Source organism: Gossypium hirsutum, chromosome D06, assembly GCF_007990345.1.
Source record: "Gossypium hirsutum isolate 1008001.06 chromosome D06, Gossypium_hirsutum_v2.1, whole genome shotgun sequence".
NCBI lineage: Eukaryota > Viridiplantae > Streptophyta > Magnoliopsida > Malvales > Malvaceae > Gossypium > Gossypium hirsutum.
In genome coordinates, this window is record NC_053442.1 from 62687433 (window position 1) to 62701897 (window position 14465).

Here is a 14465-nt window from a genome sequence, read left to right on the forward strand (position 1 = left end):
AAGGAAAGTTAGACTCATAATTCAGCAAAGTCGATATTAATTTGACTCTAAATTAAGGATCGACATTTATTAGATAAACAAACTAGATCGATTGAAACTGGCCATGATCAATATATTAATTAGTACCCATTTATCTAGTTTTAACACATATAAGATGCTTTCCAATGCTCATTGCTTTATAATGTCAACTTTGCTGGATTATGAGCCTAATTTTTATTTCTTCGCATGCAAATGAAAGGAAAGTTAGACTCATAATTTAGCAAAGTCGACACTAATTTGGCTCTCAATTAAGGATAGACATATATTAGATAAACAAACTAGATTGATTGAAACCGACCATGATCAATCTATTAATTAGTACTCGTTTGTCTAGTTTTAACACATAAAAGATGCTTTCCAATGCTTGTAGCTTTATAATGTCAACTTTGCTGGATTATGAGCCTAATTTTCATTTCATCATCATCGCATGCAAATGAAAGGAAAATTAGACTCATAATTTAGCAAAGTCGACATTAATTTGACTCTCAATTAAAGATCAGCATTTATTAGATAAATAAACTCGGTCGATTGAAATCGACCATGATCAATCTATTAATTAGTACCCATTTATCTAGTTTTAACAAATATAAGATGCTTTCTAATGCTCGTAGCCTTATAATGTCAATTTTGTTGGATTGTGAACGTAGTTTTCATTTCTTCATCATTGCATGCAAATGAAAGGAAAACTAAACTCATAATTCAGCAAAGTCAACATTAATTTAGCTTTCAATTAAGGATCAGCTTTTATTAGATAAACAAACTAAATCGATTAAGACTGACCATGCTCCATCTATTAATTAGTACCCATTTATCTAGTTTTAACAATTTTCTAATACTCGTAGCCTTATAATGTCAACTTTCCTAAATTATGAGTCTGGTTTATATTGTTGAGAGAGATCTAGATTCAGAATCTAGCAAGGTCCACGTTACCTTGGCTCTCAATGTCCATAGTTACGGATTTACAAATTACAACTCAATCATTTCAATATTTTTTTCCATCTCAGCTACAAATATTAACTCCATCCATCTTCTCCATTATCTCTATCACTACAACTTCTTAGCTTCAATCTAATCGAAAAATCATGATCAGGTTTGAAAGATTGTTGATTTTTGCCTATTAATTATTATTTCAGATATTTGTTAAGTTGAAACTGGGTTAAGTCACTACGTTTAGATATTATATAATTTTCAGATATTTTTCTTTTCTTTTATATATTATATAATTTATAATACATTATTTTGTTTAGAAATTTGATAAACATATATAATAGCAAAAGAAATATATTCTTTTTTTTCTACTCGGTAATAAAATTTAGTTAATAAAGAAATGGATGGAGCAAAATGAAATTAAATTAAGAATTTAGACAGAATAAAATAAAATATAAAACTCATATTTAAAATTGTACCATATTTAGAATCTGATATATGAAACCTGAAATTGTGACTTAATCATCTTAGCTTTTAATCTTGGCCAATATCTTTGACAAATTCACAAATTTTGAACAAATAATATTTTAAACTCAATCATAAGTGTAATTTCATCATTTTAATAGTCTATATCTTTATCATTTTTTAAAGGACTAAATCAATTTTTTATCATTTTTGGGCCAAAGTATAATTTTACCATTAATAATTTAAATTTTTATAAATTATAAAGAGCTTGAATTAAAAATTTACTATTTTAAGGGGGCCATGATTCCCGATGATATTAAATTTATAAGATTAAATCCTTAAATTAAAAAATCGATAATAAGCCTAACATTTATCATTAAAGCTAAAACATGGATTTTATTTTATTTTTTAAATTAGAAAAAACTTGTTGAATTCGTAAAATAGATAAAAAAAACTCGAAACAAAATTATGAAAATGTTTTAAACTAATTTATTTATAAAAAATAATTTTAAACTCTGAATTTATTTTAAAGTATGTACAATTTAATTAAATATATTCTTATTTTATATTTATTAGAGTAAATATATTCTAATATTTTTTAAAAATTTCATAAAGTCTCCTGTGGAATTTTAAACAGATCTTGTTTGACGAATTATTATATCACATTGCTTAAAGTTTACAACAAAAAGAAGCTGGCTTCCTTAACATTGTTGGCCACCCAACAACCATATAAATAAATAAATACACATTCATAAAAGAGTACTTCTCCTGTTGAAACTATTTCGTCACAATTTTCATTTTTTATGGGATGAAATACATATTTAATGAAATTCGCTTATAATTTTCCATATATGATAGGAATAGAGAAGAAAGGTTGAGCGAATGGATAGAGCCTTGGGTCGGATCTGATCAGATCAGATCAAATTTTTAGTTTTTAAATTTGAATAGATTTGAGACCTCATGTAGAGGTCTTATACAGAAATTCATCCAAAAATAGAGAGTACAAATTTATGTTCGGGTTGAATGGTAATTCAAAATAGAAAATTTTAAAATTGAATCGATTTAAAGATTTTAATTTTTTAAAGAATTTTATTATTTATAACTAAATTTAAATAAAACTTATCTTTTATTATATAAATAATTACCTTATTTCAATCTTCAGGAAAGATAAAATTTGGAAGCAATCTTCCGACACTTGAAAGGCATCTAACATTACATTAAGAAAACAAAGGTTGCTTGAACTATTTTCCAAGTCAACTATCAAATTTCATTTACTATATAATCCCAACCTCAAGCTTTCAGTTCTCACAACTTTTCGATATTCGATAATTACAATAACATTCGTTACATCTACAATCGTCGGTACATTTTCTTCAACATCTCAGCATCAATGGCCAAAGTTAACAAGAGATTGGCTGTTCTAGTGGGTTGCAATTACCCAAACACCCAATTCGAATTGCATGGATGCATAAACGATGTGGTAGCCATGAAAGACCTGCTGGTTAAACGATTCGGGTTCGATCCAACAAATATCGAGCTCTTGACCGATGCATCGGCGGTGACTGGAGAAGGGTCGTCATCGGTGGTTTTGCCAACAGGGGAGAACATTAAGGCAGCATTGAGTAAGATGGTGAGCCAGGCTGAAGCCGGTGATGTGTTGTACTTCCATTATAGTGGACATAGAACAAGAATTCCAAAACCTGCCCACATTTTCGGCCACGATGAAGCAATTGTGCCTTGTGATTTCAATCTCATTACAGGTAAACTTTTTGCCATTATACTTTTAATTTTATTTTATACGAATCTCGAAATAAAAAATTCTTGACTTCACCTAATATGCATGTGTGGTTGTTGTAGACGTGGATTTTAGACAATTAGTTAACCAATTACCCAAAGGAGCAAGTTTCACGATCTTGTCGGATTCATGTCACAGTGGTGGTCTCATTGATAAAGAAAAAGAACAAATCGGACCTTCTACCTATAGGGCAGCTTCATCACTTTCTTACAAGGCTAAGAACATCCCTTTTGAATCCATACTTGAGCACCTAACAACACTAACAGGGATCAACACATCAGACATTGGTACTCATTTGTTAGAATCCTTTGGTGCCAATGCCAGCCTCAAATTCCTCACACCTCAGCTCGAGTCCGAGTTATTCGACTTCTTGAAGGCTGATGAGGGGATTTTGTTAAGTGGGTGTCAAGCAGATGAGACATCGGCGGACATGAACCCGATGGAGAGCGGTGGAAAAGCGTACGGAGCCTTTAGCAATGCCGTCCAGATGGTATTGAAAGAGAACTCCGGAAGATTAAGCAATAAAGAGGTTGTGATGATGGCTAGAAAAGTTTTAGAGGCTCAAGGATTTGATCAACACCCTTGCCTTTATTGCAGTGATGAGAACGCCGATGCTACTTTCTTATGCCAGCCTGAGGCCAAGCCTTACTGATATCGGTATCGACAATTTAAATATTGACTGCAACGTGATATTACCATCGTTACTAATGTTTAACAAAATTCACTATATCCGAAAATATGTTGGCAACAGCAATTTAAATTCCGATATGAATATATGTATTTGCTTTGTGATTCATTTGCAATAACAAGATGTAATGTCAGCCTCTTGTATGAGAAATTCTTAATCTATATTATATATGAATTTGTGAAACATTTCTTGTTAAACTAATTGCTAAGGACCATTATTTATGGGTTCATTTCTTGACTATGATGTAAGTAACAGAATGAATTTTATGAACAATTTTTAGCAGTCCGTGTCCGCCTAAATATCAAGGACCTGCTTATGAGGAGGAAAAAAGATTTACCTTGCTTGGAACTGTGTCAGTTTAAAGTTCAATTCTTGTTTCTGTGTCGACAGATTATATCGTAGTGGTGGTTTAGCTCTTCTCTGGAATTACAAGTATAATATTTCAATGACCAGCTTTTGTGGAAATCATATTAACGTGGTTGTTGATGTTGATAACATGATTAAGTGGCGCCTTTCTAGGTTTTATGGGTACCCCGAGGCCGCTCATAAGCAAGCTAGTTGGGAATTACTTTGTTCTCTCGCTAGGGCTTCTAGGTTGTCGTGGGTTTGCATCGATGACTTCAACTATCTTCTTTCTTTGAATGATAAATGAGGTGGTGGTCACTACTCAACTGCTTGGTTAGACGGTGATAGAACCAAGGTTGTTCATCACTGATTCGATTTTTGTTCAACATTGTTTGTCAGTTTAAACAGTGTTCACACAAGAATTTTAGGCAACCTATGTGAGATGTTGGTATTTTTAGTTGGGCCTTCACAAGTATTTTTTTTATAAGCAAATGAGTTTCAAAATGCGTTTTATTTCGTTCCAAATAATAGTGGGTCAAATTTAGATAATTGAAAGAACTACGAAATTGACATATCTTACTATTAAGGCTTATTTTTATCCTTATCTTTTTTATCTTTTTAAGTTATTTATTTGGTAATTTATTTACTGTTTTCACTTGGCTAATAAGGATTTATTTCAAGTTTTTACCTTATTAAGACTACCTAGAGAAGATGTCAATTTTAGCTTATAAATAAACTATTGTGCCTCACATTTGGGTGTGCTTTTAGAGTGCTTTTGGCTTGCTATTTGTGTATCTTTTACTTTTTTTTGCACTCTTGTGTTAGCCTTTCTTGGAGAATTTATAGTTGATGTATTGTTATTTGTGTAACAATTGAGATTGCTGTTGGGGCTACAATTACTTCTTTATGTAATGGTAGGTTAGGCTTAAGCCAATAGGCGATATATATAGAAAATTTTTGAATAAAAATCATTCACCAAACGAGACTTTACAGAATAGGATTGGTGAATCTGAATTGCGTTAACAAATCTCTTGTGTTTATTTCTCTCTTTTCTTATTTTGCTTACTGTATGTGTTTTCTTCAAACTCATATCATTCTTCAAAATAATTTAATTTTTGCAAAAAAATATTGTTTATAACTATACTATATAAATAATAAAACAGATTGGATTCTCTTATTGAGTTGGAGGGGTTATCATAGCCGGATAAGTTTAATCATCAGCAAAGATTGAATGTTTGAAGCAATCATATCCCACGCTTGAAAGGCATCTAAAGGTTGCTTGAACTATTTTCAAGTCAACTATCAAATTTCATTTACTTAATAATCCCAACCTCAAGTTTTCAGTTCTCACAACTTTTCGGTATTCGATAATCACAATAGCATTCATTACATCTACAATCGTCCATACTTTTTCTTCAACATCTCCGCATCAATGGCCAAAGTTAACAAGAGATTGGCTGTTCTAGTGGGTTGCAATTACCCAAACACCCAATACGAATTGCATGGATGTATAAACGACGTGGTAGCCATGAAAGACGTGCTGGTTAAACAATTCGGGTTTGATCCAACAAATATCGAGCTCTTGACCGATGCATCGGCGGCGACTGGAGAAGGGCCGTCATTGATGGTTTTGCCGACAGGGGAGAACATTAAGGCAGCATTGAGTAAGATGGTGAGCCAGGCTGAAGCCGGTGATGTGTTGTATTTCCATTATAGTGGACATGGAACAAGAATTCCAAAGCCTGCCCATCTTTTTGGACACGATGAGGCAATCGTGCCTTGTGATTTCAATCTCATTACGGGTAAATTTTTTATATTAAACTTTTAATTTTAGTTGAAATACAAAATTCTTGACTTCGCATCTTTTAATTGTAGACGTGGATTTTAGACCATTAATTAATCAATTAACCAAAGGAGCAAGCTTCACGATCTTGTCGGATTCATGTCACAGTGGTGGTCTCATAGATAAAGAAAAAGAACAAATCGGACCTTCTACCTATAGGGCAGCTTCACCACTTTCTTACAAGGCTAAGAACGTCCCTTTTGAATCCATACTTGAGCACCTAACAACACTAACAGGGATCAACACATCAGACGTTGGTACCCATTTGTTAGAATCCTTTGGTGCCAATTCCAGCCTCAAATTCCTCACACCTCAGCTCGAGCCCGAGTTATTCGACTTCTTGAAGGCTGATGAGGGGATTTTGTTAAGTGGGTGTCAAGCAGATGAGACATCGGCGGACATGAACCCGATGGAGAGCGGCGGAAAAGCGTACGGAGCCTTTAGCAATGCCGTCCAGATGGTATTGAAAGAGAACTCCGGCGGATTAAGCAATAAAGAGGTGATGATGATGGCTAGAAAGGTTTTAGAGGCTCAAGGATTTGATCAACGCCCTTGTCTTATTGCAGTGACAAGAACGCCGATGCTACTTTCTTGTGCCAGCTTGAGGCCGAGCCTTATTGATATTGGTATCGACAAATTAAATATCAATTGCAACGTGATATTACGATCGTTATTTTACAAATTCGATTTTATAATTACTAACGTTTAACAAAATTCATGTTCGCTGCTGCAATTTAGATTCCGATATGAATATATGTATTTGCTTGGTGATTCATTTCGGGTGAAATTGTCTATATTTTATAAGAATATGTGAAACATTTCGAGAATATTTTTTTTAATTATTATTAATAATATTGGGTATAATGATAAGATATGTTCTATTTGAGAATTTAGATTTAAATATTAAACATAATATTATTGAAAAAGATAAAAAGTACAATCAGATAATAAGCCTGTAATAGCAAAAACCTTCACTAACTTTATTCAAAACATAATAATAATAACCCTAAACCCTAATAAAAATTAAAGCCTAAGGGTCAAATCGATTTCTGAATCATCATTGTGATTAGTTGCTGGCCTATTGGCTCCAACATTTGCCTGAGAATTACGAGCAAAGCTCGCAAGTGGACCACTTCCGGTAACCATTCTTGAAGAGGTTGAAGGCCCTGAGATTGCAATTCCAGCATTGTTGTTGATGCTTAACCTGCCATTAAAACTTGGAGGAAGATGGTTCCTCATAGCTAGCCTAGGGTAACCATGACCGGAAAGATATCCACCGGATCCAAACAGTGTCCATGAATGTAAAGGCTTACAGATCATGGATCCTAGCCTAACCCCAAGGATTGATCTATTCAAAGATCCTTGATAAGGGGTTGAAGAAAGGGTTGGATAGGGGTAATGGGGATAGGTTGGAGGGGTAAAAGTTTGTGCTTGGATCTCTCGAAGCCTTTTGGCTAATGCACGCTCTTGCCTGTGGGCATTTTGGTGTCCCCCTAAGGCTTGAGGACTAGTGAACTTTGACCTGCAATAGTTGCAAGAGAAAGTCCTTTCGGGTTCAGGTTGGTTTTCGGAAGAAGTAATAATGGGGTTCATAGTGGTGGAAAGATTGAGGCCAATCTCTGATTCGCGCGATGAACGATTATCGTTGGAGAGGTTGCTAGATTCAACTCTAGATGCATTGGCAGCTTCACTAGCCATGATTTTTGGTGTGAAGGACATTAATGAGGGATGTTAAATTTATAGTGAAGTCGAGTTAGTAATATTGGTTCAATTATGGAAAGAAAATCTCATTTTGTAGTGTCAATGTGTATGAATTTTCCATCTTTGAGATTTTGTGACTTGGAATTTCTTGCCTATTAGGCACTAATTTACGTACTTAGTAGGTAGATAAAAATCTCAAGTGGCAAATTCATGCATCACGTTTAACTAATTAATGTTTACACATATTCATTACCATAAAATAAAGGAAAAAAATCCAGATTATGAAGCTGCTATGGTAAATACAATTTTATACACTTATAGATAACTTTGAAGTTTGCTTAATCAACATTACTTACGCTAATTAGACGTGTTCATAAATCGAGTTATTTATTCATCTTTTGTCTAGTTTGAGTTAAAATCGATTACGATCGTATTTTATAATTTATTTAGAGATAAATTTCAATTATACATCATTTTAATTTATTATGAAATATGAAATATTAATTTAATTTTGTTCAATTGTATATAAATTTTGATTTAAGTTCAATTTTTACAAGTGATTAACACATTATCAATTTTTACTTAATACGTATTCAATTTAATTGTTATTCAAAATAAATATAATTAAATTAAAATCAAAATTTAATTATAATTGAATTAACTATATGTCACATTATTTTATTTAAATTAACATGTATTATTTATTAAATAAAAATAAAAATATATAATTTTAGGATTTAACTCTATAACTTACAATGGCTGAAATTTAAAAATATGGAAAGTAATTACAAAAGTTTATTTGGATTCTGATTTCAAACCAATTTTTTTTTGTCATACAGTCATTCAAGTTTTAGCGTGTTATTTTAATTTAGTCGCTCTTGTTAGATCAATTGTAATTCTTAATTACTTCACCAATAAAATGTCTTTTTGGTCACTAGGTGAAATGTTGATGTGGGTAGATATAATAATAAATTTAATTCTTAATATTTTATACATTCTATCAATTTAGTCTTAATTCTAAAAATTTAGCAAATTCAGCCTGCAATATTGACACATTATATTATGTCAATTCGATCCTGATTTTAGAAATTCATAAAATTATTAATTACAAAAACAATACATAAAATTTTCAAAAATTATAATTTTTAATATTTTTGAAACTTATTTTTTTGTAATTATAATTTTATGAATTTTTAAAATAAAGATCGAATTGACATAATGTGGAAACATTGTAAGTTAAATTTGTTGAATTTTTAAAATTAGGATCAAATTGACATAATGTGTAGAATATCAAAGATTCAATTTGTTATTATACCTAGCCACATTATCATTCCGTCTAGTGACAAATTTATTTTGATGGTGGAGTGACTAAAAGTTACAATTAATCTAACAGGAGAGACTAAATTAACCAAAAAAAAAACTCTAGTGACCAAAATAGAAACACGTTAAAACTTAGGTGACTAATACCCCAAAAAACACATGAAGTAGTCAAATTTTGATTTAAAAACAATTATAACATTCGATATTGTTCGAGTACGGTAAAGCGCATTATGCTCATATTTAGAAGTTGGCGAGGGACTATGAGTAGTTCTAAACATTCTATCAAAAAAGAACAGACATAATCAGAATCTATAATGATATTGTTCAAAAAAAATAAAAAAAAAAACAATTATAACATTTACGGTGAACTCTTTTTTTTAAATATTTATGGTAAACTTTGTTTCAATACTAGTATGGTTTTCACCCATGCTTCACCTTGGGTTGATTATTTGTTTGTTTTTTATTATGGATTAAATTTTTGAAGTTTGAAATATGTTTTAAGTCCCCATACACTCCATGCATTTGGAATTTCGTCTCTTTACTTTTATTTTTAGAAATTTAGTCTTTTAATTTTTTTTAGATTTAAAAATTCAAGTTATATTGTTATCACCATTAAAATTCTTTTATTAAATTCAGGGTTAATATTTGATACACTAGCAGCGTAATCTTTTTCCACTAGCTATATTAAAAAATTGTCATCTATCTCTCTATTTTAATAAAATAGTTCGAATTCATATTTTATTATACACAAATTTCAACTGGATTCTCTTTTAAATTATTATGGGTTTAAGTCTCATTATATATGGGCACTGTCTCTATTTATTCTAGTCTAAATCTGAATTTATTTTGTTTATGAATTTATTGTATTTTGTAATATACTTGTATTTGTAAACTCCTTTTAAAAAAAACTTCTCAAATTGATTTTTTTCTCACTTGTATCTTAATTGTTATCATAATTAGAGATGTTCATGAGTCGGGTTAGGCTTAAACATGATACTAACGTACTTTATTCTTGTTCATGTCCAACCCGACTTGAAATATGGGTCCAAAATTTTACTAAAATCTGCTAATATCTATAAATGGTTAACCTAAACTCATTTTAGCTCCATCCATATTATTTTTCGAAAATAAAAATTAATTTTAATTTAATCTATTTTCCATTCATTAAAATTTTATGCATAGCGAACTTAATAGTTTTTAATGTTTACATTATAAACTATAAAGTAATACATTTAATTTTAGTGTCATTTAAGATAAGATTGAAGCTAATTAAAAATAATTTATAGTATGATTAAGCACTAGTCGGCATTAGGTTGTTTTATAATTTAAGATTTTATATTAGTTTATAACTTTATATATTCACGTTGAATTAAAGTTTAAGATTTTATTTTTAATGATCTCCTTCGATTCATTATTGGAGGGGCTTATGAGACGGATTGGGTCGAATTGGGTCAAATTCGGGTCGGGTCTAAGTATAATATTAATATACTTTATATTTATGTAAGCTCAGCCCGACTCGAAATATGGGCTTAAAATTTTGTCTAAACTCGTTTATATTTACAAAAGACTAATACAAACTTATTTTAGACCTGCCCATATTATTTTTAAAAATAATTGAAAAAAATATATTATATTATATTAATATTTAATAATTTCCTATATTTTTTATTTATTGAAATTTTTTATATAGTCATCTTAACATTATTTTAATGTTTACATTAGAGTAGTTTTATATAATTAGTATAGATTTATTTTTTTAAAATGTGTTCTAAACTACATAATATATAAAAATAACATCATATGAAATATTATAAACTTAAAAATAAATCAGGGCGGGTTGGGCTTGAGCCTTGAAAGTTTAAGCCTGAGCTTGACCCATATTTTAAACGGGCCTAATTTTTTTGCCCAAGTTCATTTTTCGAACCTAATAGTTTTACCCAAACCCTCCTAAATTTCGGGTGAGCCTTCGAGCCTAAACGAGTAACCCGACCCGTGAACAAGTCTATTCATTAGTAATGTATAGAATTATACACTATCAATGCATCAAATATTAGCTTTGATTTACATTATTGGTGGGACGATAAGTCTAATCCCAATTTTTTTAATAAATAAAATATCTTTATTTAAACTTAATTATATAAAATATCTAAATATTTATATAACATTTTTAAACTTTATTAATATTGATCTGAACTTGTAGTCAAAACAATTTTTTAGAGGCTAAAAATTGAGTTATAATTTTTTTTAAAAAAGTTAAAAATGAAAACTTTTCATTGTATTAATTTATAATTATACATTTTTTAAAAGAATAAATCAAAATTTTATTAATATTATTATTTTTAGTTTCGATGCACTAATACTTAATATGATTTAATATTAATGTTGTACAAGGTGTTGCTAATTGTATTCCCATCCTTTTTTATTTGACATTTTGTTATGATTTTATCATTTAATCATCGACATAATGATTTATTTGATTCTTTAATCTTATAAAAAATAATTATATATATTCATCTATTTTGTTGCGGTGATGTTATTTTTCAAAGTTTTATATATTTTTAATTAATTATATATTTTTTATATATTTTATCCATGTTTATTTTTTAAAATATATATAATTTTCACACATTAAAAATTAATTGTATGTATATTTTGGAACATTAATTGTATGTATAGTTTATCATAATTATTTAATTTAGAGATATTATTCTTTTATCCGTGTTATGTATCAATTTATATCATATTTTACATAATTTATTATACAGATTCAATTTGTAGAAAAAAAAAAACATATGTTCATATTATATTCATGTTATGTAGATTTTAACACATGATGTTTGTGTAATGTAAATATACTTTTTTTATGACATCTTATGTCATATTTTTATAGTCTTTCATGATAATTTAATTTTAATTTTAAATTCATTTACTTAAAAAATTACATCATAACACTCGTATATATTTGATTCAATGCCTAAATAAAACATCATCCCCCAATCCTTAAAGTGGAATAATACCCACTTAAGCGTATTAGAACTCGCATCGTCTAAGTTATTGTAATAATAATGATGTCGATCGAGTTAAAACTAAATCGGATATATTTATCATATATTAATATAAATATTTTATTTAAAATTTTAATTTATTTTTCCGAAACCAAATGATGGTATATTCTAGAACTAATTATTTTTATATTATTTTATTGTTATTATTTTTAACTGCAATGAAAATTCCTTGAGAAGTTATACATTTGTGTATTGACGAGACCATTCACTATTTCTTGAAGTTTAATCTCTTCCCCCAAATGAATTATATAACCAAGAGAAACTATGAACTGGAATAGAAGAACTTGCCCAACCTATGAATAAATATTTCATAGTAGGCTAGTTAGACATACATCATTCTTTGTTAATCTAGATAATAGGTAGGAGCATAAACTGAAACATTTTTTAACTACAAAAATAGTTATTAAATCATTAGCACGGCATAAGAACATTTCTCTTAGAGTAACTATTAATATTGTTAGAGTTGTGTGACTCAAATTCTAAGAGATTGTTTGCAAGTCAAGTTAAACAAAAATATATTTTCTTTTTAGAAGATTTAGTATTTATTAGTATAATATATTTAGTATTTATTAGCATAGTTTATTTGACATACTAATTTAGCCTATAAATAGGCTCTTTTACAACCTTAGAAAAATACACCCATTAGAGATTAGAACTCATAACACATTTAGAGAATTTTGTGTTCACGTTTTGAGGGTTCTTTGTTTTTCGGGTTTTTCAGGGTTTAGTTTTTTATCTCCATTTTTTGTACACTTCGTTCTTTTGCCATTGTAGTAAAATTATCTTTGCCCGTGGTTTTTATCCTCTTTAGAGGAGTTTTTTCACGTTAAATTTATGTGTTCAATTTCTCAATTTATTCCACTATTTTTTGTTACTTGTTGCTTAATCGGGTCGATCCTAACAAGTGGTATCAGAGCTAGTTTAATTTTCATAGATCAGCCCGTTCAGAGATGAAGCAACAAGGTTTAAAATTGAGAAGTTCGATGGTGAGACAAATTTCAATCTGTGGCAAGTTTAGATGATGGCAATTCTAGTTCAAACCGGCTTGAAAAAGTTGTTACCAAGAAAAAGCCTGAGAATCTAAATCAAATAGAATGGGAAGAGCTTGATGAAAAGGCCTTTTCTGCAATCCAGTCGTGCCTTGCGAATACTGTATTGCAGGAGGTATTGATGGAGAAGACATCATCTGCCTTGTGGAAAAGGTTAGAAACTCTTTATGCGACTAAGTCTCTGGCTAACCGTTTAGTGTTGAAACAACGTCTATTTATGTTTTGCATGAACAAATGTAAGCTTCTTAGAGATCACATCATTTAATTCATTATTTTTTTAAATGATTTAAAGAATATTGAGGTTCATATTAACAATGAAAATCAGGCTATGCTATTATTGTGCCCTTTACCCCCTTCATACAAGTTTTTTAGGGAGACCTTGATTTATAGTAGAGACAAACTCTCATTCGAAAATGTGAAGGGTCATTTGTTGAGTAGAGAAAAACTCAACAATGAGTTTGGTTTGGATAGCAAGGCAGATAGGCAAACTTTCGTTTTGGTAGCATCAAAGAAACGAGACAAAAGGTGTCGCTATTGTAAAAAGTTAGGTCACGTCAAAGCAGATTATTATAAACTGTGAAATAAAAGAGCTACTGAGAGTAACGAGAAAGATGTAGCTCGTGCTAATTTGGCCGATAAAGGTTGTGATGATTTCTTGTTAGCGTCAACAAGCAATAACTCCAAGCTTACGTCTGAATAGATCCTAGATTCGGGATGTTCTTTCCACATGTGTCCGAATAGAGAATAGTTCTCCAGATACAGTTTGATTGAAAGTGGAGTTGTGCGCATGAGAAACGATTCATCTAGTAAGGTAATTGGTATTGGTACTGTTAAAATTAGGATATACGATAGGACGATTAGGACACTCTCAGATGTTAGGTATGTACCTGATTTACGAAAGAATCTCATCTCCTTAAGTATTTTAAACTTGAAAGGATGCAGAATCAACATCGAGTCGAGCGACGTTAAAGTATCTCGTAGAGCTCTCGTTTTGTTAAAAGGTAAAAGAACTGGCAGTCTTTATATCCTGGAAGGTTCTATAGTGACCGGTGAAATCTAATGTCTCTCATCCGTTACCGAGTCAAAGTCAACTCGTTTGGAGCAGAGGCAACTTGGTCATAGGAGGGAAAAAGGTATGATCGTTTCGTTGAAGAGAGGTTCTCATTTGGATGCAGGTTTTGAAAAGTTAGGACACTGTGTTCGTAAAAATCAGACCCGAGTTAGTTTT

At 30.4% G+C, this 14465-nt stretch overlaps 2 protein-coding genes and 1 pseudogene across 2 annotated transcripts; 2 read left to right on the plus strand and 1 right to left on the minus strand.

The window, feature by feature from the left end:
- Positions 1 to 2743: 2743 nt before the first annotated feature.
- LOC107962340 (metacaspase-9) lies at positions 2744 to 4097 on the plus strand. The gene is made up of 2 exons (XM_016898682.2): positions 2744 to 3191; positions 3289 to 4097. The coding sequence occupies exons 1-2, from the start codon at positions 2822 to 2824 to the stop codon at positions 3876 to 3878; spliced, it is 960 nt and encodes a 319-aa protein (XP_016754171.2). The 5' UTR covers positions 2744 to 2821; the 3' UTR covers positions 3879 to 4097.
- Positions 4098 to 5538: 1441 nt separating this feature from the next.
- Positions 5539 to 6878, plus strand: LOC107963503 (metacaspase-9-like; annotated as a pseudogene).
- A 247-nt stretch (positions 6879 to 7125) lies between these two features.
- On the minus strand, positions 7126 to 7800 carry LOC107963202 (zinc finger protein 7). Its single transcript, XM_016899773.1, has one exon. The coding sequence runs from the start codon at positions 7798 to 7800 to the stop codon at positions 7126 to 7128; it is 675 nt and encodes a 224-aa protein (XP_016755262.1).
- Between the last annotated feature and the right edge of the window lie 6665 nt (positions 7801 to 14465).

Excerpts from the sequence above, each read along its gene's own strand:
- LOC107962340 (XM_016898682.2), top strand. The coding sequence starts at position 2,822 with ATGGCCAAAGTTAACAAGAGATTGGCTGTTCTAGTGGGTTGCAATTAC. Across the intron at positions 3,192-3,288 it reads TGATTTCAATCTCATTACAG|ACGTGGATTTTAGACAATTA; the intron begins GTAAACTTTTTG and ends TGGTTGTTGTAG.
- LOC107963202 (XM_016899773.1), bottom strand. The coding sequence starts at position 7,800 with ATGGCTAGTGAAGCTGCCAATGCATCTAGAGTTGAATCTAGCAACCTC.